Genomic DNA, 23,756 nt, shown 5'->3' on the forward strand with positions numbered 1-23,756 from the left:
AATCTGCGTCTGTTGTGGTTCAAAGGTGTTATCATTAGATTGCTGTAATTATCACAGATTATTGATCAGTAAAGGGTGTAGTGCTGTGCTGGAGATATACCGTCCCGTTCCGGGTTGGCCTGAAACCCCTGTACGATTCGCTATGGGTGTTGTAGCGTTGTCGCGGAAAGGTATGGGAACCTCAACAAGAGAAGGCAATTCCGAGTAGGCTCAGTGCACGCGGCGTCATGTACCGAATACGAGCTGCTCAGGTATAAATTTTGTTTGTTGAGAGGTCTCTATTTCACATGGTTTACATTTCTCGGGTCGGCCGCTGTGCTCTGACTTCACTCGTGGATTGCACTCACTCGCAACACCGCTCTCAAATGCAGTGTGTAGTATTTGGTTAACTTGATTGACACCTGTTTTAGACTTGGTTTCTCAACGTTTGCATTACCCTCAATTTCGAATCTTCAGTTCTGGAGACGGCGAAGACCCATAGATATGCGCAATAGAGGACAAAAATTGCTCGAGGCTGTAATGCCGGAAGGAACTAATTTTAGAGCCAGCATACAAAATGTTAGAACTTTTTCACATAGGGAAGCGAACAATTCACATGATCCTAACGCTCTCATAAACAATCTTACTATATGTTAACGCGAGCACATCTCAACAAATCGAAAACTAATAGAATGTTTAAGAGAGGGAGGGTAAATACAATACAGGGTATAGAAAAGTAGCTCGGAAAAATGCTAGGAAGGAGAGATGCAAAAGGCCACCGAGCGCGCACAGCAAGTGAGAAGTATTAGGTTAAAAAAGGGACGGGGGTGAGGTTAAGCGCACAATGTGGGGGTGAGGTGTCTTGCAATGTGCCGGGAGGTTGCCCGAGAAAAGAAGGAGGACCAGTGGAGAGGTTGCATTGGCTGCGAACAAATGAGACGCGCAGATCAGGTGCACAGAGCGCGTTGTGGTCCAGGTGACTCATTGGTGCTCGCTGGACAGATTTAGGGTCTACTTTAGGGCCGCTGAGATGCACTGGTGCTCCGTGTGGAGTCACCCTACATCCCGCGCGCACACACCTACCGACCCAGTCCCGCAACGAGTTACGGTAGCACAACGGTGACACAGGACTACAAACACTCAATACGGCGACACGCGGACTCATTGCTATACCTTTGTGGATTTCATATTGTTTCTGTGTTAATATCCGTATGTGGTGATCCCTTATGTGGATTTATTTAGTTGTATGACTAGGGTTAAAACTTGGGTTTTATATTGAATTTATAATTGAGCTCGACGACTCTATGTTGTGTCGTGTAAAGGTTGTTACGTTAACAGACAGGGCCTCGTGAATAGCGGTAGTAAGGACGTTCTGGTAAAAAGGTCATGAGTAGGTGGTGGAGAGAGTATGGTAGGCTGACACTGTGTGTTATAAATATCAGTGACATCCCTATACTAAGAACATATTTAATATTGATAAGTTGAGCATTACAGCTTCTTAACGTAAGCTATACACATTGCCGTTTCCATTTGTTTTATTTGTATTGACTCGCAGGAACGGTTTGCACCAATTGGTGATTATGGGACAACTGCTGGAAATGCATTGACATAAAAGTATAGAATAAAAGGAGCAAAAAGGAACTGATATTTTGAGATCTTAAGCTGACGTCGTGCAGTAAATTTGTTGGTCTACTCATTTGCTGTTTTAGGCCACATCATATCTGTCTTTTCGCCTGCTCTTCGATGCACTAACGCAAATATTAATGCAAAGTAATTTTTGATTTGGTGATCCGAGCTCTGGGTCTTTGCTGCCACCTGGGTATCTTTTTTTTATTACTCCGCAATTGCCAGGTTTTGTCTGATTGGGCACTTGCGAACCCCTTGAGTAAGTTCATTTAATTTGTGAAAATGATTTTATGAAGAGTATAGTTTTGTAACTTTTATGCGGCATATACATATCGCTTTTTTATATTTGTCCTCCTTTACCTGTTTCTTATATCTTACACAGACCTATCTGTACGATTTTGGTGTTCTCATTATTAATGCAAATTCATGAAATATTGATAATAGTCTAATACGGCTTGGAAAAAAGTAATAATATCCAATCAACCGGATCTGAGAAATATATTAATCAAAATTAATGGTTGCAATGAAATGTTTGTTTGTTATATATTTCTAGAAGCTGAATCGATGATTATGCCTCTGTGTTAGAAGGGGAAACGTCTGAAGCTATGCAGTAAATGCGTAATAAAAATAACTGAATTGTTGTGCTTGTGTCAAATACTCAGATACTGTGCCACGTTCATTATCTTTATAAATTCATAGACTGTTCTCTTTAAACCTGGGAAAAAAACAAAACGTCAAGGAGCTTAGTCAGCAAATGACGACGAACAGCCACTGCTCCACTGCTCGGTTGTTTGACAGCCAGACACCACGTGTGGCGCACGCTCAGTAAAACCGCAAGTACTGTGTGCGTCCATTGTGGCGGAAGCTATTGGCCAGGTATTTTGTTTCCTTGAAAAAACGGAAGATGGACGTACCCATCAATTTTCGAGCCTTACCTTAAATTGTCACGAACTGGACAAAAATGCCCACGATCAAACAAATATTTTTGATAAAGCAGTCAACCCGTCTTGCCAAGTAGTGCTGCGGTTGAGGATAGTTCAGTCTAGGCAGGGGACTGATCATGACAAAGCTGCGCACTAGTGTGACAGGACAGCAACTTCGAGGCCAGAAGTTCCTGGTCAAGTTCCAAATTCCATGAAGGGACTGAAAGTTCCGTGTTGTTTAACAGTATTCACAAATTATCAGCCACTAAGTCAAAAGGTTGTTTTTACCACCTTTGCCATTTGGTCTGTTTGATATGGAGTTTTTGGTGGTCTCAGATCGAAAAAGGTTCAATGTATAGAAAAACCAGTTCTTGTGTTAGCAATAATCAGTGTTTTGTGTAGTGTTTGATGTTTGTGTATGTTGCTCAGCCACCTGGCTACAGCTAACTTGTATAACATCACGCTTTTAAAGTAGCCAAAAGTAGCTGGTTACTTTTTGGAAATTGTAGCTTGTAGTGTTACCGACTACAAATAATAAAAGTAGCTGCCCATCATGTGACTACAACACAATCGACGTAACGCAGACACATTGCATACGCTTTGTATTTGGCAGTACAGGTTTGTGTTTAAATTCGAAGTGTGCGTGTTTGACGAATAGAACGGTTATTAATGCACTTGTATTGTGTCACTTTTGGGCTATGTTGTTCGATTTATCTAAATTTTTTCAGTCTGTTCACTAGCAAAAAATAAAAGAACAGAGCAAAAGCTTCTTTACGAGGCTGATAGTTCAACGCTTGCGAAAGTGAATGCTTTAGTTAAAGATTCTTCAATAAATTGTGGCTAAAGATCTTGTTATTCTACCCATATGCCGGTAAAGGAAGGATTATAAGGATGATTATCTCAAACGTTATACTTTCGGTGCATTTTGTATACGCTACTTGATGCCATTTGCATTAAATTAAGATCCTTTGCATCCCTGGGGTGGAAGACGGGTGACATTGATATATTTGTGTACTCGTTAAAATCCTACCTTACCAGTGAAGCTAGGCTTTAAGTTATGGAGGGAAAAGTGACCTTGTTTCATTCTAAGAGGTTATAGATTTGTTGAGTATATCTGTCAAGGAGAATCTCAACCGACTTAGGGTTGTTTCTTAAAGAGATGAAATTGAGTTATGTTTATTAAAGCTAATTTGAATTGTAACTTATGCAAGATGATATTATATTTGCCAAATGATAATGATCTATATTTTTAGTGGCAATGATACAATATATTTGTCTATCGCTTTCATTCACTGATGAGGTTTACCTTAGTGTTACATTTAAGACTGTTGACTGAACATTAAGAACTGTTTTAAATTGATGATTGTGATTGGGTTAAACAATGTTGATTTTGTTATGTTAAATTGGCTCTGCATTGCTAACACTTTGAAATGTCATAATGAATTTTCTTTTGTCTTTTGTTGTTTCTTTCTTTAACAATGGATCCGTGTAAAATGTTTTTATTTTTCTTCATTTTCTTGGGGATGAGCTTTTATTTGTCATTACTGACTGACTATCATTTCATAGCCACCTCTTAATTTGTGTAGTCTTCAATTCAGTTTTACGGATTAAAGTAATTGATTTAATGTGTTTGTGGGGTATTCTTTCTCCTCCTGTTTTGTATTCTGATTGCCTGTCTAGAGTATTTGATAATGCTTAAAAGGAAGCATAAAAGGTGTGTTCAATTATTATTTTTCGACCATTATGTAGTATTGAATTTTGATTGGTGTCGATGTCGGAATGAATTGGTTCACGTGACAGAAAGTGGAAATAACGCCATGGTAATCAAGGTCACTTTCATTAATCAATTTCTGTTTCATGAATAAATGCACAAACTGCATTATGTGTTAAAGGATGACTCAAACTTTAAATATAATGGAACCGGTGTCAAAGATTGCTATATGGCTCTGTTGGCTGCTCAATTAAGATTGCCCACCACAATACCAGCCAAAGCATTTAATAGATAAACAGATGTGGCATGATGAGGTCGCATTTATCAATAACATGTAGGCAAGTCATGGAATATTATTCTTCGGGCGCACTCGATCCATGTAATAAAGATGCAGTGATACAAATTTAAGCAATGTGGACTAATGACATTATATGGTGTATGTCCAGTTGAGTCCAGTGATTATTTTAAACTTGGTTTGTCGTACGGGTTAGGCAAATTTATTTCTCCATGGGACTTGGTAAGGCTAGGATATGGGAGGCCGCAATAGAATTATTACTCCATCTTTGCATCACCCTTGTTCACTTCGCTCTGTTTTCTATGACCAAGCATTCTTGGAAAATTAAAATGGGTTCTAACGTCTGCTGGTTCTCTGGCCAAACTTAGGAAATTTTCACTCAGCCGGAGGAGGAATCGACGATATCTAAACCTTCTTAATGAACCCTTGCAAAGCAAAGACCAAGACAAAGACGGAAAAGTTCGATCGACACAAAACGATGGGAAAAAGAAATATATGTTATATTTAGAAAAGACTGCTATTTACTAATAAGGACCCTTCTTCGATATTATGCAAGTTGACTAGGATTTCATGATGCATCGTAGATACCCGAAACACAGCGACGGGGAAATATTGCCTGTACTGGCGTACCCTACTCTTCCACGCACGGTCACTGCGGTAGATTGTGCAACGCTTTCCACCATTTTATCAGCCGCTAATCGAGTGGGATCTGTCATAGGCTATAAACGTCTATGGGCTCTGGCCGCACACTTGCGCGCAGGCGCTTTTTTTTAGGTCATTTTCGAGTTTTCACACTCCTTTACGAGTGGTTGACGAGGGTGCAGGAGTGGCTCTTCGGTTGACACTTATGGCGGACAAGTAGCTCGATAAGGAGAGTGCATGAAGCGACAAGGACGTTTGAACAAAAATGGTAAAGTTGTAGAATACGACAGGGATATTTTAGAACGTGCACGAGGAAGCAGTGTAATTGATACGGAGAAGCCTGATGAATTATGCAAGTGTGCTCATGGCAAGTTTAGAAAACAGAATGTTTGCGGTCAAAGGAAGTCGTTTGATCGTTGGACCTTGTAGCACCCTAAATGTTTCCTTTAGCTTGAAGTAGTTTAGGCGCCAACGACCAAATTGGTATTCATAGGCTAGCGGAAGCTTCGGCGTTAACCATGGCTCTCAAAAATTAACTATGAATGTATGGGCCCACATGAATTTGCGAGCCCCCTTTACTCCAAAGGCAGCAGTGGGGCAGCGGTTGCGCAAGCTCGCCTGGTTCGGTCAGCGTCACCCGCCACAACACCTTTTGTTTTTCCAGTGATCAACCGACAGGAACCCTCGAATTGGAGGCCGTCGTCGTGGTCATCCGAGGATTTAAAATTCTGGGTCACCCAACATCAAAGGAAATGGCCTTGAACGCGATGATGACCAGACTGCTCTTTACCTCTGCTTGTCGTTAAGACCGGGTGAGAAATTTACTGTCTGTTGCTGCTGTTGCCGGACGGTCCCCCCTACGCTTGCCGCGACCTGGGTATGGGATGATTCTGGTTACCTTATGCATGAGAGGTCAGATTCTACAAGAAATTATCACCCGCGAAATATACGAGACTTTAGAGATAAAGGTAGCCATAGAAACCCGGATCACTGGTTAGCGACAGATAACTCGAGAACTTGATACAGGACAGACTTCGACAGACTTTTCTCTCGTCAGACCACGAACACGATGTCCATCCACAGGGTCCCACAAAACAGAATTCTACAGTCTTTTGTAACAGCATTCCTCCCCGCTTAGCTTTATCCGTTCACTGCTACTTTCTTATGTCCGTCTTCATCTCGCAACTCGTGAGTTCTTGTTTTAGAACCTGATTCCAATTTGTATTTCCTATGTGTGTTTTTCTTTTTGCGCAGTCAGTCTTGTTGTTTAACCTTCTGCTTGTTCTCTTGATTATGTTTGTCAAGTTGTCATATTATATCCCACTTAATGTGAAATTGTGAAAAGGCTGCACTACATAAATTTAGATGGATTATTATTTTCTGTTCACAGCGCGGTTTGTTAAAAAAAATATATAAGAAAAGGAATCTCAAGTTAAAAGAAAAAGAAATAATATTTTTGAGACCAAGAGCTGATGTGTGCAGATGTTTAGCATTAGGGCTCTAATCTCCCCTCCTAACCACGTTCGATGTTCTTTACTTAACTGGCGATCCTCTCTTGGTGTCACTACTTTTAACAATAGATATGACATTGAAATTGATCATATTAGTTGACCTCAGGGGCCCCGCGCAGGAAGTGGTTGATGTGGCAAAGTGCAATATTCAATTGCTCGTTTACGGGTTACTCAATTCAACATGGTATTGAACTTACGTGGACTATAAGAAGAAAAAAGAAAATTAGATTATTTTTATATTCTAATTTATATTCTAAAAGCAATTGTGTTCTTGTTGCGTGGCATAATGTTTTTTATATCGTGCAATAATTTTATTTTCTCGTAAATGTTCTCAATTGACTTTCTTTCCCGATTAGTTGAAAAAAAAATACCCATGTGGCAATACAGTTACAATCATTCCATTGTTTTTTACTGCCAGTGTGAGTATTGAAAACTTGTATGTTTTTAAAAATGGGTACACCCACGTGGATATTGTCTTGAAAAATGCTCTTTAAGATGGAGTATCACATGATTAACTGTTGTGTACGTGTAAGTTAAAGAGATATCAACTTTAAAAATACCCGGTTGGCGAAATTGTTCATTTGGCGCGGGCAATCAGACTTGAGATAAGCAAAACAAAGTAAAGATATGGTCAATGGTACTATAAGCTCTTCTAAAGCCTGCCTGCTCTCCTAGAAGCTTTTTTGCTTCTGTTTCCGCCCATGCTTGACAATCTCTTATTCAATATATCTGGCTGTAATTTTCGTTTTACTAATAACACTAGTTAGTGCCCACTCTATAATGTTCTGGCTCCAGGAAAAGAATAGGTTATGTTTCTTTTTTTATGTGGTTTTTCTTTTGTTTTTATTGGTACTATGATAGATTTGTGCCATTCCCCCGCATGGGAAAGTTGCCTTTCTCGAATAAAATGTTGAACAGTTTAAACAAAAAGTCAAGAGTAGCTTCATTGAAGTTTTTTTAGCATTTCACTAATAATTTTTGTCTGTAACTGCACTTCTTCTACTGGTAGCAACCACACTTTCCCCTATGTACCTGATTGACTTTAGGAAGAACGGGGAAATAAAAGAGGTTTTAAGGTTATTTCAATTATTTCTGCGGTGTCTCCTTGAGCTTGTGTGTGTTTGTCTTATTACAAAACATAAGAGATGAACAGGAATGTAGTGTGACAACATATGTGTGTACGTGTTGGAGATAAGATTTTGTCTATAAGCATCTACCAAAGAAATATTTTGTCAAATCACAAAAGACAAATGATTGCGATTCACCTTTTTTATTTTCACCTTGCATTTTCGATGCCATTGACAACGATAAAGTTCAAAATCTGTAGAACACGTTTTTTCGAAAAATTGAACATTATGTTTGTTGCACACTTTTTCTTTTTGTAGAATGTGTTGCTTTAGAATTGCTTGTGGGGTAAAACACCTTACAATTATTGACTCAAATTAAATATGCTTTTATCGCCACATTGCAGTGCCTTAAGGGATGTCCGATGCACTGTCATAATTTTGTTCACTTTTGTTGCAATATTCTACAGATTTTCAAGAGTAAGCAAAACATTAGCAGGGTTGTGTGCCATGACACAGTCAAAGGTGACAGTAGACATTGACAGATATTTCTTAGAATTCCATTTAGCCGATGACCAATGTGTTCCATCAGGTGAATAAACTGTGCACACACAATGTAAGTTTCCTAAAAAGAAAAAAGAAAGAACATTAAATAAAAGGATAAACATTGAACAAATAAATAGCTTTAAGTCCTTTGAAAATCAGATGTAAATACCAATATCTGCAAGTTCTAAAATGTTTTTACAATGAATACCATAAAGTATTAATTAAGTCGTCTTTATTTTTTTTTACACAAAAAATAGTTGTTAAAAGTACACTTACTAAGTTTGTAGAGTGTTTACATTACTTTCAAATGTCTGTTATTGACTTTGAATATTCAAACTAACAATATCAGATTCATGTCAATATGTCTGCCCAATGAAATTATTATTCTGCACGTTGCATATTTTGATATATTGTAGACTGTATTATACATTGTAGGCTATATTATATATTAACATTATATTATGTATTGTATTATGTATGCATATATTTTATGGTTTTGTAATGCAAAAAAGTCAATGCATATAATTAAATTGCAGCAAGAATTAAAGGCCTGATTATTTCTAAATAAATTTAGATATGTGTCTCAATGATGCTTTAATACCTTTATGCTGGTTGGTCCGTGTCGGATTCAGTCTGCACCCACGTCGGATTACCTGATAACAGTCATTGTCGGACGGTGTATAAATGTAAATGTAGACTGATGTTAATTACAAATTGTGTTAAAAACCTCATGACATTACTTTTATGCAAAAAAAAAAAAATCACTGTTAGTCAAGTTGTGCATTTGCTACCGGATTGTTGAATGTTTTAGATAACATCTACACTCTTCTACAAGATGTTAAATATACCAAGTTTCAAACACACATAGCAACAACTTTTCTGATTTAAAACAAAGAGTATTAACATTATATGTTTCTGATATATTCAGATAGGTAAGTAGGATATACTTATTTCGTCGGCCTGGGGCATTGGTCTTCAGATAGGAGATTCCTTTGAAGTTTAAAAATCCAATGAAACCAACAGTCACAATAAAAAGTGCGGTGTGTATTAGGTCCCTGAACCACAATCTGTGAACAACAGAAAAGCAGAAAAACGTGGTTTATGTATGGGAGATACGAGCTTAACGACAAATCTGTAATCGCCCTTAGAAATCATAAGCAATAAGTCATTTAATGTCTTTAGACACGTTGAGAATTCTCTTTTCTGTATCATTGAGTTTTAAATTTGCAAAAGAGGACAAACATGACAACATTGCATGAAATACGCATTTTGCGAATGAATACTAAGAAATTATCTCGTAAAGGCTAATACAAAACATTGAACTTACTTGTCTTTATCCTAAAGGATGTAGTATTACTAAAGTGATAACCAGGTAAGATAACAGTCGGTGTGTCAGGTGCCATTGGAAATATTGTCTGCCTGCTGTTATTAGCTTTAGGCAAAGTAGTCTTTAACTGCAAATTCCTTGGGGGACTTTCTTGTTAAATATATTAAATTTAAGAAATGAAAGCTCTAGGGCGCAGTCTTAGACATATATATTTATATGTATATATTATCATCGTACTGGAAGCTCAGATTTGTGGAATAGTGTGCCGACATATATACATATGGCAGTCAAGCATGGCAACTGCGAGCAATCATCGGCTACCTGCAGACGGCGTGTTACCATGGTGACAGCCATGTAGCGGGAGTTTCTTACTGGCCGCTGTATCGTTTCCATCCTGGCTTGAGGCTAGCTCTCAGTGGCCAAGATGGTCAGTACCTACAAGCGCTGGAACCACATTGGTCCAACCTTTTGTGCTGTCTGGGATGTTTGTATCGCAACGTATGGATCACATAATTAATAAATTAATTATCATTTATATCTTGGTGTCTTATTGACAAAAGCATCGTAAATAGAAGTCACTTAGTTTAGAAACCAAACACTACAGTTCTATTTTTACCTTATTGAGATGCCATGCGGGATGATGGGTAAAGAAACTATAGGCAGCCCTGACGGTCACTGAGCACACTTCACCAATGTCGTCCGTTGTAACAGTGAAGGTATCTAACCTACTTCTTTCAAAGTTGTCGGCATCATTGTCTAATTGCATTTCTGCAGAAGATCCGCGACTTCCATGGAGAGTAATAAATATATCGGTGTCTGTTCCCGCGTTCTTTTTGTCCGTTGTATAAGTTTTAATCGTCCATTGGTCTCCTAAAGAAATAAAACACACCAACAAATATGTTAAAATTCGTTTCTTCCATATCGTTCCATTTACTGTTCAAGCGTATAGCTTCAGACGTTCCCCTCCTAACATAGAGGATGACATAGACATTGGAGTGTGTAGCCGCATCAGGTATCTTCAATGTATACACAATAAACTTCCACCCAAAAACAAAATCAATTAAAAATGAGTCTAACATTCATTATCTTTTTTTTTCTGTTTTTCACTCACCCCCCCCCCCAATTTTTTTCCTGACAGAAATATTTCTGCTTGTGTACTGTAAGTGTTTTTGTGTATTCTTAATGTACATTACAACCACTGTTACCTTGAACACCAAAACCTTGAATGAAGCAGAGCAGAAAGACGAGAGGCCACATCCTGTTGCTCCCACTCGACGCCAACTTGTGGAAACTTTCTAAAGACAGTCTGTGATAACGAATATATATACTTACTACAAATTATATTTTCAGTCATGTGACTCTATCAATATTTCTTTTGCATTTGAGAACAAAATCACGCAGATGGAATGTGTATAAATTAGAAAGAAAATTAAAAAGACTAATTGCCATATAAAAACATACTCTTCCCGCATCATTTTCACATTATTTTCTGTACCGACAGTGTGTGTTATACACGTTCGCATACATACGTAACGCACCCTCCACAAAACGTAACAATCACATATTTTCTATTCTCTTAAAATACTACATGACATTTTTTCATTTTATTTTACACGATTTACACAAAGAACTAATTATAACAATCTTTAATTACAGATCACACTGACTGTTGGTCTGGCTCAGTGAATTTTACCAGTTAGTTTATTTTGTGTCCCACTATGATTTCATGATGATCACTGTACAAGCAGACGTTTTGTAATTTTCATGGTCTACACGCACATCCTTATTATAAGTTGGAGGGTCGAGTAGGGATCAATTCAACATCGGAGTTTAATTTGACTACACCAAATTTGGAAGTTATTAACTTCATTTTTAATATTGTTAATGGCAAATGACAGAGTGTGTGCGTGTGCACAGATATATGCGTTCGCGAGAGAGAGAATAGAGAACGAGTTAAGAGAAAGAGAGCGAGAGAATACCTTAACTTTTTTATGTTGTACATGTAGAATAAAATTAAAGTAATAGATTTAAAAAAACAACAACTTATAATTCACATAGCTCAGTAAATTGCACCACAAACAACAAACAATTAAGGAGGTAATTTCCGTTATTTGCTTAATACTGCACGTCATTCTTTATCTCTCGGTTATTATTTATTTATTTCTATGTGTGTGCGTGAACATTCAAGAGAAAGAGGGGTAGTATATGTGTGTACATGCGCATGCGAGAGAGAGAGAGAGGAGAACGATTGGAGAAAGCGCGCGAGCCATCGACTGTGTGTGTGTGTGTGTCCGCTTGCGTGCGTGCGCGTTCGAGCGAGAAAGAGTGTGTGTGTGCGTGATTTAGAACAAAAGTGGTATGTCCTTTAAGTATCATGTGTAAGTACTAGAAACCTTTTTTAACTGTTACCATTAGCTTTAGCTAATATATCAGTTAATATATATGTTATTCTTTACAGTCTTGGTAAACATTTAACAAACAGGCAGGCGTAGCATGGGCTTACAGGTGAACTCTCCTGACAAGGATCCGTGGTCAGTGTAATATTAACAAATAATACAGTTATAAAGTAGAAAATAATGTATTTTATATCGTCATCAGTGGAGTAGGGTTCAGCATTATGTCTTAAACTTACACAATCCAGTGAATTATTTTTTTTTTGCATTTGTATTTTAGTTTTTTACATGTTAGAAACAACTACAGATTTTTTTAAACAGGTTCAGCACCTCTAGTATTATATCAACGCTATACTACGACTTTATTTGATTTTGTGGCACTACTAAACAATAGATATGAAATTGAAATTGATCATAGTTGACCCACCCCGCGCAGTTCCAAATCAATGTCGTTTACGGGTTACTCAATACAACATGGATTTGAACTCAAATACAGACACAAATACAGACAATAGGAAGAAAAAAGAAAATAATATTTATATTTTAATGTATATTCTAAAAACATTTGTTTCTTTGGTACTTTATGTTTTTTTATACCGTGTAAATAATTTTATTTTGTAAATTTCTAATAATTGACTTTCTTTCCGATTAGTGAATTCCCTGTGGCATACAGTTACAATCATCCATTTGTTTTTACTGCCAGTAAATAAAACTTGTAGTTTTAAAAATTTACACCACGTAAATGTTTTGAAAATGCTCTTTAAGATGGAGTATCACAGATAATTGTGTACGATGTAAATTAATAGATATCAACTTTAAAAATACCGGTCGAAATTTTATTCGCGGGCAATCAGCGCTTAGGATAAGCAAAAAAAGTAAAGATATGGTCAATTGTACTATAAGCTCTTCTAAAGCCTGCCTGCTCTTCTAGAAGCTTTTCTTCTGTTTCTGACTATCTTGACAATCTCTTATTCAATATATCTGTGTAAATTTTACTAATAACACTAGTTAGTGCCACTCTATAATGTTCTGGTTCGTTTATGTTTCTTTTTTTTATGTATTGGTACTATGATAGATGTGTGCCATTCGCATGGGAAAGTGCCTTTCTCGAATAAAATGTTGAACAGTTTTAGCAAAAAGTCAAAAGTAACCTCATTTGAATTTTTTTACATTTCACTAATAATTTTGTCTGTACCTGCACTTTTTCAGCGCTTCGTCTACTGGTAGCAACCACACTTCTCCCTATGTACTGACTGAGCTTTAGGAAACGTGGAATAAAGAGGCTTGAAGGTTTATTTCAATTGTTTCTGCGGTGTCTCCACGAGCTGTGTGTGTATGTGTGCGTATGAGTGTGTGTTTGTGAAAAAATAGAGATATTTCGTGCATCTGCAACTTAATGTGCGTTTGTCTTATTACAACACATAAACAGATGAACAGGAATGTAGTGACAACATATGTATGTATATGTTTGGAGATAAGTTGTTTGTCTATAGCAGCCATCAAAGACATTTTTTCAAATCACAAAAGACAAATGATTGCGATTCACCTTTTTTATTTTCACCTTGCATTTTCGATGCCATTGACAACGATAAAGTTCAAAATCATATATTTCCTGCTTCTGCAGACCTGAACCCAGAGAGTGTATAATGCCCTAATTACATGTAAAGTACAGACAAGTGTCGAGTACAGAACTTAAAGAAAACTTAAAAATATCATGTAAAGTTATTTTAAAATCGTGTTGGTGTAATTAGACAGTTTTCTTACGAGTGGGTTAATTAATTACACAACATATTTTTTCTTACTATCAGCTTTAATGATTAGACAGTCGTCTTACCGCACTGGTCATGCTAGTGATAAGACAGTCCTCTTTCCTCTTAGTCATTGTAGAGGCCGGTACGTGACAGCGAGATTCCCCCGTCTGTCCTTGAAGTCTTGAGACCCAGCGGCTTGGGAAATGTCGGTCCTTTACAAGTGGCACGTTTTCGGTAAAAAGTATTTGAGAGAGATCGATCGGCTGGAGAATCGTGGATTGAAGAGGGTACAAGACCTCGCTGATTTCCAGTACACAAGCACGTATGCAAGCACCCGGATTCCCCTTCCACACATACACATGCACGCACGCACGGGCAGACATGTATTTATACAGAAGCACACACTTGCAGTGCTCATAGTGATTAGAATAAAGTAGCCCCAAAAATCATGGGATGATTACTTTAGAGACCTCCTAAATATAGCACAAACATCATGTGATATTGACTTTGACATAGAGGTTAAAATTTCATTGCTTGATCACAAAAATGGGGAACTGTGGGATATGATTACACTTTAGCGTAAATTCAAACTTATAAGAGGAAATTTCCCACTCGGAAATACTAGAATCTATCCGCTGCCTTAAAAAGAGCAAAAGCACCCGGACCTCGTTTCGTCCTTGCTGTGCAAGACTATTTGACTTTGGTTTCTTCTGCGATTTCGGATTTTCCGTCGCCTTCTGGTCTTCTCTGCATAACGGTTTTTTTCTGAAGATCTTGAAGATCACACAAGTCAGTCCTTTGCTTTCAAAATTTTCATGCAGTTTTCCTCTGGTTTGTGATTTCATCATTGGTCTATTCTGCGTTGCTACTGTATGACGACACTATGACGACACTATGACGACACTATGGCTTTCCAAGCTGTAGATCTGAACTCAGGGCCGTTGAGATCCAGTACGGGCCCAGGGCAGACGACTTGCTAAACTGTTGATTGTACACCAGCAAGTCAGCATTTCCATCGACATCACCTCCCCACCATTGTGCAGATAACAAGACCATGTTTTCCTGTTCTGTGAACACTGAGGACAGGCTGTTGCCACACGATATTTCCGATACAAGAGCTTTTCTCGGAGTTTGCTTCTATGGCGGACACTAACAGTCCTTTGCGCAGCTGATACTAACACTGGCAGCTGTGAGTCTCAGCCGTTCCACGAGAAAGAAGTGCAAACTATTTGTAGTTTTGTGGTTATTTGTGGTTACTAAGGGCGATCACTGTAGATCTAACGGCGACGACTCCAGATAACAAGGATCGATGACATCGGTAACATTTTGAGCATATACTGAGAACATCTTAAGACTATGAAGGAATCTTCTCCTATTATACAATGACAAAGGGGATCGTCGCTTCACTTTATTTACTACAACTCAAGTTCACTGTGACAGTGAGTGAAGCACGCGAGAGAGATCGACATCCAGCCTGTAGATCAGTCAGTTCGCAGAATGCAACACAAAGACACTTACATCATGCGGCTTGTAGGTGTTGATCACAATCATCAGAGGAGGTCATCGTGCAGTTTGACAGTGTGGCCTGTATTGATCAGCTATCTACAGGTCACAGAGATACGACCACAGTGCATGTAGCTCAGCACTCGTCAAGAGGACTGCCGACTGTACTGCAGGGCCAAGCACCTGATGATCTAACTTTTCATTTTCGCCCATGCAAACACCTTTTTTTCCTTTTTCTGATTTGTGGTCCTGTGTTGTGAGTAGTGGTCATGCGCTTTGTAGCAGCAGATCATTCGCTCACAACTGTGGTCCTTTTTTAGCCGTCCGATCGTTTGATTCTAACTTTCCTTTTGGTTTTCTGCAGCTGCTAATGTTTTATTGATGTACTTTTCTGTGACATTTCGGCGCATTGAGCGTTTCCCAAGGATTCGGATTTTGCGCGTTATAAGTCTCCTTCATGTTTCTTCAAAGACTTATTCTACGTCAGAGTTCGGGGTTTCCCGATTAACTAATTCATTGGCACAGTCCTCGTACACAGCTATTTTTAGTACTGAATCTCCAAATCCTTTTACGAAAAACTAGTTAATGGAGAGACACACTTACCTGTGTTGACTTCGGAGTAAACAAGTATGAACTTCGTGCAGCTTCAGAGATTCTACCGTCTGAAGTTCATGATGTACATCATCACTGTGTAAAAGCTGTATCACGAAACTTTAAACTTAAATGCCTACAAAGACATATCAACTTGCTTTTATTTTCAGCAAACAAGGAAGTGGAAATTCCACTTTGGTCCAGATATATACGTGTCTGTAACAAACACCCGGTCTGGTTGCGAGGTCCCCACTAGCTGGTAAGTAACTCACATTACAAGATTTTGTTTAAGATGTTTTGCAGTTAAAAATAGATGTTTATTAGACACTATTATCCTCAGGTTCGAGATAACGTATTTTTATTTTCTACGACGACTCAATCATTGGCTAAAAAAATAAGTTTCTAAAGATAGTCATACATTTTTGAGAAATATGGGTATGCAGATTATCCTCCTTACCTCGTAGACGAAACTGCTGATAATAATACACGGCATTGCGCAAACTATGGCGGAGTTTGTCTTCGTGTCATCAACTGATGAAAGAATATATGACCCTCCACGACGAAATGAGTCTTAAGTCGGAAATTTGATATTTGCCAATTCGCATATTTTTAAAAGGTACAGGTTCTGAACATTCTTTTGATATAAAAAGTAGTTAATCTAGTCCTTGCATTGAGTGAGTTATAAACGTTTGAAGTGTGACAGTATGGTGGCGGACATTTTTAGAAAAGCGGTTCAAATATGTTCTTCAATTCCACAAGGCTTTTCCTTAGCAACGGGTATTTCTAATTGTTCCAATTGTACTGAATTTAGCATCATGATAAAATACAGCATACTACACCATTTCAGGTTACAAAAAGTACACAGCAATGAACATTTGCCAGTTTTTAGTGCCTTACCCTATTAGTAAAATAAACGGAAATGGAATAAAACTGTTACTGCATTCTAATCAAATTGTACACTTTAAAACAAAAGAAATTAAAATAAAAAAAAACTAAACAAATTATCGACTAGTGTGTCACCAATGAGAAGAAATATAAGAAAAACTTTCTTTGACATATCATTAGAGTTTAAGAACTGGCGGGCAACATCAAATTAAGTTCTGATCTAGAAGCACACTTTTAATGCCAAATATTGTGTTTGCTCATGCAATTCACCTTGTTTACTTTGCAATTAATAAACACGTTCCCCTTTATTTAGCAAGACCACACAATGTTCCACACACTTTATGGAATAGGGCAAACTAGGTCTTTGATAACATTTTGGACATACTGTCGCGTAACGCGATCGGACGTAGCGGGACTTTCTCACTAACACACTCGCAGTCACACAGACAAACTTCTACGCGACGCGAGCAACGAAGCCAATCACTCCTCAGTCGACACAAAACACGCACACGAAGGGACAATACACGACTAGAATCTCGGGGCCTGGCTTACAGTCTGCCGACACTCCAACACAGGTCTGGTGACATGCAAGTGGTTGACGGCACTCCGTCCTCAGTTTGCTGGCTGACGGCAGTCAACCCTTTGTCTGTCCGTTCACCCTTCATTCCTCCGATTGATTGAGTGATCGAATGATTGAGCCTGTAGAAAATGATGTACATGGATACCATGCTCACGAATCAAATGTTATCAACCGTTTCCCTGCCAAAGGTTACAGTCCAAACGATAAACCCGTTCATATGGTCATGCACACATAACTATTGAGCTGGCCCCTGACAACATTTCGTCAACAGCGTCGTCTGTTATGACAGACGCGAAAACCATATTTGTTTACTTTTGCTGACAAATCTTTTGATTGGCTAATACTTGAATCGTTCTTTAAAGAAGTTAAACATAAAGACTGTGTGATTTCTGGCAAGGTATAACACGATTGGGTTATGACAGGAAAACAATATCGAAACAGCGTTTGGATTTCGTCAGTTTTCTGCAGAAATCAGTACGGACCGCAGTAGGGTACAATACAATTATTTTTAGTCAACTTCTAACATTTATTTTAACATAGCAGTGTATTTTCCTGATAGTTTAATAACCAAGAAATCCATTTTTAAAGAAAAGTCAAACTGCACAAAATTGACTCCTGTCACCTTTCGGGGCCTCTAGCACAGAACTGCTCCTTAAGACTCATTTGGCCGTGAAGTGTCACATATTACTCAGGGCTTCTGCTAAGGCTAAATTCTTTGGGGTCCCAGGGACCCCTTCCTCAGATTTCTAAGGGGTCCCAGGCTAACTCTAAGGGGTCCCTTTACAATGTAGAAAAAATTCAACAAATCAACATACTTTGTTCAACTGCCTTTCAGGCACACCAAGCACTGTAATGTCTAGTCAGAAACGGTGAGATTTCTGTGTTATGATGTCTGTGCAAGCATCTGTGATGAGCTTATGCTCATTGTACTTGGGGTGCTCACTTTCTTTCCGTTTCTAAGGCAATTAATTTAACCACGCTGTCAACGACATCTTTGAAATAAGTTAAATAAGCTGCACCTGGTGGTGGATGGGAGAGGATGTATGAAAGTATGAATGCCTCAGATGCCATCATTCAAGAGGAAGTTCTCGACCGTAACCTGGCAATTAATAAGTTAGTGAGAACTAGAGGTGTAAGAAACACCAACGAGAGGTGGCACGTTGCTAAAAGTATCAAAGTTGGGATAAAAAAAAAAAAACTGGTGCAAGGTAGAAAAGCGAACCTCGGCAAGACGTGACGCCCTCAGCTCAGTGACATTCAGTGGATTCTGAATGTTACGTAAATCATGAGATGAAGGGGGATCGAAGGTGTTTGAAACTGTACAAATAAATTAAACGAGTTTCAGTTGCAAACTATATTTAACAATAAAACGCTTTTCTCAGCCGACTAGTACTTGATGTAGGGTCTAAGAAAAGTGAGGCGAACCGGCTTCTATCTGAACATACTGTCTTTCCTTACATCTTTCTTTACTCATAAGAGGGGATAACAATATTTAATATTTTCAGTTCATTCCTCCTGATGACTGACCTAAAGTACACCTCGGTTTGAGTCCAATCTTTGAACTTTTACAAATGGCCAACAATTCACGACTGCAACATAGCGCCCCCACTGTGTCTTTCTTCGCTTATCTAACCCGACCATTATTCGATCAATTCAGTTGTTTTTATGTTTGTGTCATTTGTGCTGTTCATTCTTCTCTCTTTCATAAATTCTAGTTTTGTTTGTTTATGGAGAATACAGTCAGTACTAACCCCGACAGAATGTTCAGGCAGAAGTCGTTTCGCATCAACGCTCAGACCCTACCGCAAGTACTGGGTGAGGGAGACGATTTATTGCCATGCTAGTCGGCAGTGCCTGTGATGTCCACCCCGCCTTTTGTCCGGGTAGTAATTGAAGACGACTGGCCGATGGCAGTCCGCACCTCGTGTACTCCTGCCTTCCCTTGCACGGACGATACCACTCACTTCCCCCCCACCCCCCCCGGTGGGAAAATATCGGCCTTTAATAGAACTCTTCTTGGTAAGGGAAAACAAACTCAGTGCAAGGGAAGTTACTCTCGCCTTGCAGCAGACGACAACAATAGGTTGGTCTACGATGTCAGACACTACACTTACCCAATTTTGTATTTGTTCTTCGCCCAAATTTGAAGGGGTCCCCTGGGACCCCATTGATGAAAATTGAAGGGGTCCTCCGAACTTTTAATGCGTACTGTAAGCAATTTTTTGCGTAATCAGAAGCCCTGTTATTACTATAATTATTAGTAGTAACAAAGTGCGTTTTGTAAATCGTTAGATAGCTTTTTGTTTTTGTATTTCTTTTTCTTTTTCTCTTATTCTTTGATCGCGGGAAAGAGTAAAGTCTGTTCGACTGTGATGCCACGTCATATAAATATCAAATTTATTTTTTTTATTGAGCTTGCGTTTAAAACAATGAATGCTTTTCTAAAAAAAAAAGATACTGAAGTCTTTTTATTAAACTTTCTTGGATGGCTAGCTATTTCGTAGCTACGGCAAGCCTTATATACTATATTTTTTAAAAAGTGGAGACTAGTAATAGCGAGCTAGAAAACAATGATAATCATATAAAATACTGAATAATACCTTTTGGAGATGCTGCTAATGGTATTTGTAATAAAAAATATTAATACAGTATATTAAACTCTAGTATACATAAAGGCAAAAATTTCACATAGTACAAAGATACAAGCGAACGCCGGCATCCTAATCACTCACACACAAACACACTACTTTAAGCGCACGCATCTAAACGACTGGCATAATTTTTTTTTTTACTTATTCATTTATTTATTTTTTTTCTCAGGCGGCACATTACAGACTCCTATAGGTATTTCAATACCAGTGACATGACATGATGCAGAACTCTTCACAGAGCATCACGGTTCTGCTCAGCTCAGCTGCTGAAGATGGCGACTGGGATCTGGTCAAGGATGTCATTAGTCATGGCGATGTCACTGCCACTGAGGTCACACAGTCCTTCCTCTTACAGAAACTGGCGTCTGCTACTGGGATTAGTCAGCACCTTGTCAAAAACATTCTCAAAAATATTTTTTCAAACCGATCTACTAGTGACACTCTTAAATATGTCGCAGAAGAAGCTGTTGTTAGAGCGGCTCACTGTGACAAGTGGGACATCCTGATTTCTTTTCTCTCGTTGGGTGACATTTTACTCGAAGATGACACAAACCTGCTCTTAGTTACAGAACTGATGGCATCGAGCGAATATCTCAGGAAAAGCTATTACCTGCAAACAGATGTTTTCATTTGTGTTTGGAAACACGCAAAGCAGAAGATTCTGGACAGCACTGACAAGAGAGTACAGAACACTTTAGTGCAGTTGGCAGCGGAACTCAACATGTGGTCACGTGTCTGTGACCTCCTCGCCGCCAAGCCGGACCTGAACCTTCTTGACAGGGATGGTCTGTCAGTCCTACACAGACTTGTCATGTGTCCTGACAACAGGTTCGACTCTCTTCTGCCGGTTCTTTTGGAGAAGGGTGCCGACGTCAGCATTAAGAATTCGGAGGGAGACACAGCCCTGCACCTGGCTGCTAGTTGCCAGAACATTGGAAGCGTAGGGAAGTCGTTACATTTAGGGGACTGCAATGGTGGGGAGCAAAGTACGGATTTTTGGTCAAAGATTATGGAGGAATATCATTTAAAGTGTTCTGAATCGAAACAACAAGCATTAAAGACACTTGTGGAATCCTGTGAAGACCTCGATAAACGTGATAGTCTTGGAAACACGGCCATGATTTTGGCTGCGAAGAACAAAAACTGGGAGTTTGTGAAACTGTTGATCGAACATGGCGCCAGCACAGATCTCGTGGATGATAACTGGCGATCTGTTCTGCATGTACTTGCTCTCACTGGCGGCCAGATGGATCCCCTACTGGTTACCAAGATTGTCGAGCAATGTAAGAGTCAGATAAACGACACAGACTTGAACGGTAGTTCACCTCTTCACCTGGCTGTCTGTTCTCAGAGCTGGACTGTATTCAAAGTGCTGCTCGATCTTGGAGGAGAAACTGGGAGGCGAGACGGATCAGGATACACGGTCTTGCACACATTGGCTGGCACTGGGAGGGACCAGGTACAACATGTCACTTCCTTATTTACCCTCCTGACTAAGCAAGGTGTTGATCTCAACATTCCGTGTCCAGCAGGTAACACCGTCTTGCACATTGCTGCAATGCAAAGGAACTGGACATTAGTCAAACATCTAATGCATTCTGGTGTCGACGCAGAGCGCTGCAATGCAGAAGGCTTCAGTGTTATTCACCTCCTTGTATTTTCTTATCTTCATTCCCAGGAGAGTTACGAAGAAGCATCACTTGATAGAGATTTAAATACATTTCTCTCTTCTCTTGCTCTCTCTCTTCATAAAAGAAATGCTACTTTTCACACGGGGACACAATTTTAAACGTAGCGGCCAAACATGAAAACTGGGCCGTGGTCAACTTCTTGATACAGCACGGAGCCCACAACCAGGAGCTAGATGAAGAACGTATTCATGTCCTTCAGAGGCTCATTCAATCTCCAAAAGAGACACAAGTAACAGTGTCTATTTTTAGTCTTTTAATGAAAGAAGCAGAAAGAAATATGCGGTTTTCATGCAGAGACTATACTGCAATGCTGCAGCTTTCCGCCAAGCACGAGAAATGGAGCTTCGTTGATTACATTCTGACACGCCATGGTGGAGACGTGGACGAGCTAGACAGCGAGGGTTTCAGCGTTCTTCACAGAATGGCTATCAGCAGAGGAAAAACATTTAAAGAAGGACATTTTTATGAAGTAAAGTCATTTTTAAGGTATTCCTTGTATCTTAACACTAACTATCAAGTCACTTTCCTCATCCTTGAGGCAGCTGCTGAAAGAAATGTCGACGTCGTGGAGGCACTGCTCGACTATTTTGAAGAAGTCAACAGAACGGATTGTCAAGGGTTCACAGTTCTTCACAGAGTGGCCCAGTGCTGTGTTTCAAAATCAGTGACAATTGTTCACCGTCTTGTCGAGAAGGGAGCCGATGTAGACCAACAGTGTCCATACGGAAACACAGCCGTGCATCTCGCTGCGAAAAGCAACAACTGGTTGATTGTCCAGCATCTGTTGATGTGTGGAAGTAGCACTAAGAATCTTGACAGTGAAGGTATGCTAGTTTTACACAGACTGATAAGTCAGCCATGCCTACGATGTCATATATGCCACATAGGCCCTCCTGCTAAAAGGCCAGTCTGCTTGCTGAGTGCAATATTAGCCAACGGTGCATCCATTGGGCAGAAAGATTGCAATAATAACAGCCCATTGCAACTTGCTATCAAGTATGAACATTGGGATATGGCGCTAGAGCTGATGTCGAGAGGAGCTATCTTGAATGAGCCGGATCCTGAAGGCTGCACCATCTTGCACATTCTTGCCAAGCGAGATAACTTGATTCGGGGCGAGATGGCTTTAGAAAGAAACTGTGTAGCCTGCTGCTTAGAGAGTGATCAAGACAGACCATTTCACTTTCTGTTTTCTGCACTTGCTAAACAAAACATTAATCATCTTGATATCTGCAACACAATCGTAGATCACTCAAATATCATAGACAGTTTAGATCCCTATGGTAACACAGCATTGATTTTGTCAGCAAAGAACAACAACTTGGACATCACAGAGCAATTATTGACGAAAGGAGCAAAACCTGGCTTAGTAAATTATAATGGACTGTCTACTCTTCATGCTCTTGCTATTGCTAAACATACGACATCTGGTGACCTGCAAAACAAAATAGTAAGACGGTTGATCTCCCTTGGTGTTGACGTCAATGCACGAGACTCAGAAGGCCACACGCCGGTACAACTGGCTGCGATGCATGGGAACATGGACATGGTTGAGGTGCTCTTGGAGTTTCCAGTGATTGTCAACGAGACTGACAGTGAGGGCTTCACCTTGTTGTCGAGAGTCGCCCAGACCTTGTCTCCCAAATGTAAGGACATCACCAAGCGCCTGGTGAGTAAAGGGGCTGATGTCAACATGACATGTCCTGATGGCAAGTCACCGCTATTGCTGTCGGTGATAGCTAGAAACTGGCCCAGTGACATTACAGTTGTGGGATTCAACATCGAGAAACAATATAGATGTTGTACTGCAAGAGCACTACCTCATTCTCCATCGCCTGATTGAAGACGTAAACCTGGATAAGTGGACTTCAAAAGAGTTGGCTGTGAAAGCAATAAAGTCAAATAAGGACACCCTAACGCACAGATCACCTGATGGTGCAAATGCTTTGCAGTTTGCCATCATAGAAAAAAAGTGAAACCTTGCTGCGCTGATTCTTGAGCATGGGGAATATTCAGATATAGAATCTCTCACAGGAAACTCCGCATTCCATGTTTTAGCAGAAATTTCAGCCCATATAAGAGATCCA

General features: G+C 39.4%; 2 protein-coding genes across 2 annotated transcripts in view; one reads left to right on the forward strand and one right to left on the reverse strand.

Annotated features, from left to right (window-relative positions):
- LOC112569493 overlaps window positions 1-15,908 on the reverse strand; it is a 37,798-nt gene extending 21,890 nt beyond the window's left edge. The window contains exon 1 of the mRNA XM_025247301.1: window positions 15,875-15,908. The gene's annotated coding sequence lies outside the window, so the exon portion shown is untranslated. The remainder of the gene's footprint in view (window positions 1-15,874) is intronic.
- A 107-nt stretch (window positions 15,909-16,015) lies between these two features.
- On the forward strand, window positions 16,016-23,565 carry LOC112568407 (serine/threonine-protein phosphatase 6 regulatory ankyrin repeat subunit C-like). The gene is made up of 3 exons (XM_025245707.1): window positions 16,016-16,121; window positions 20,148-21,746; window positions 21,788-23,565. Exons 2-3 carry the CDS (start codon window positions 20,196-20,198, stop codon window positions 23,510-23,512), a joined length of 3,276 nt encoding a protein of 1,091 aa, XP_025101492.1. The 5' UTR covers window positions 16,016-16,121; window positions 20,148-20,195; the 3' UTR covers window positions 23,513-23,565.
- Window positions 23,566-23,756: the final 191 nt, after the last annotated feature.

Source organism: Pomacea canaliculata, linkage group LG7 (assembly GCF_003073045.1).
Source record: "Pomacea canaliculata isolate SZHN2017 linkage group LG7, ASM307304v1, whole genome shotgun sequence".
In the NCBI taxonomy this organism is placed as follows: domain Eukaryota; kingdom Metazoa; phylum Mollusca; class Gastropoda; order Architaenioglossa; family Ampullariidae; genus Pomacea; species Pomacea canaliculata.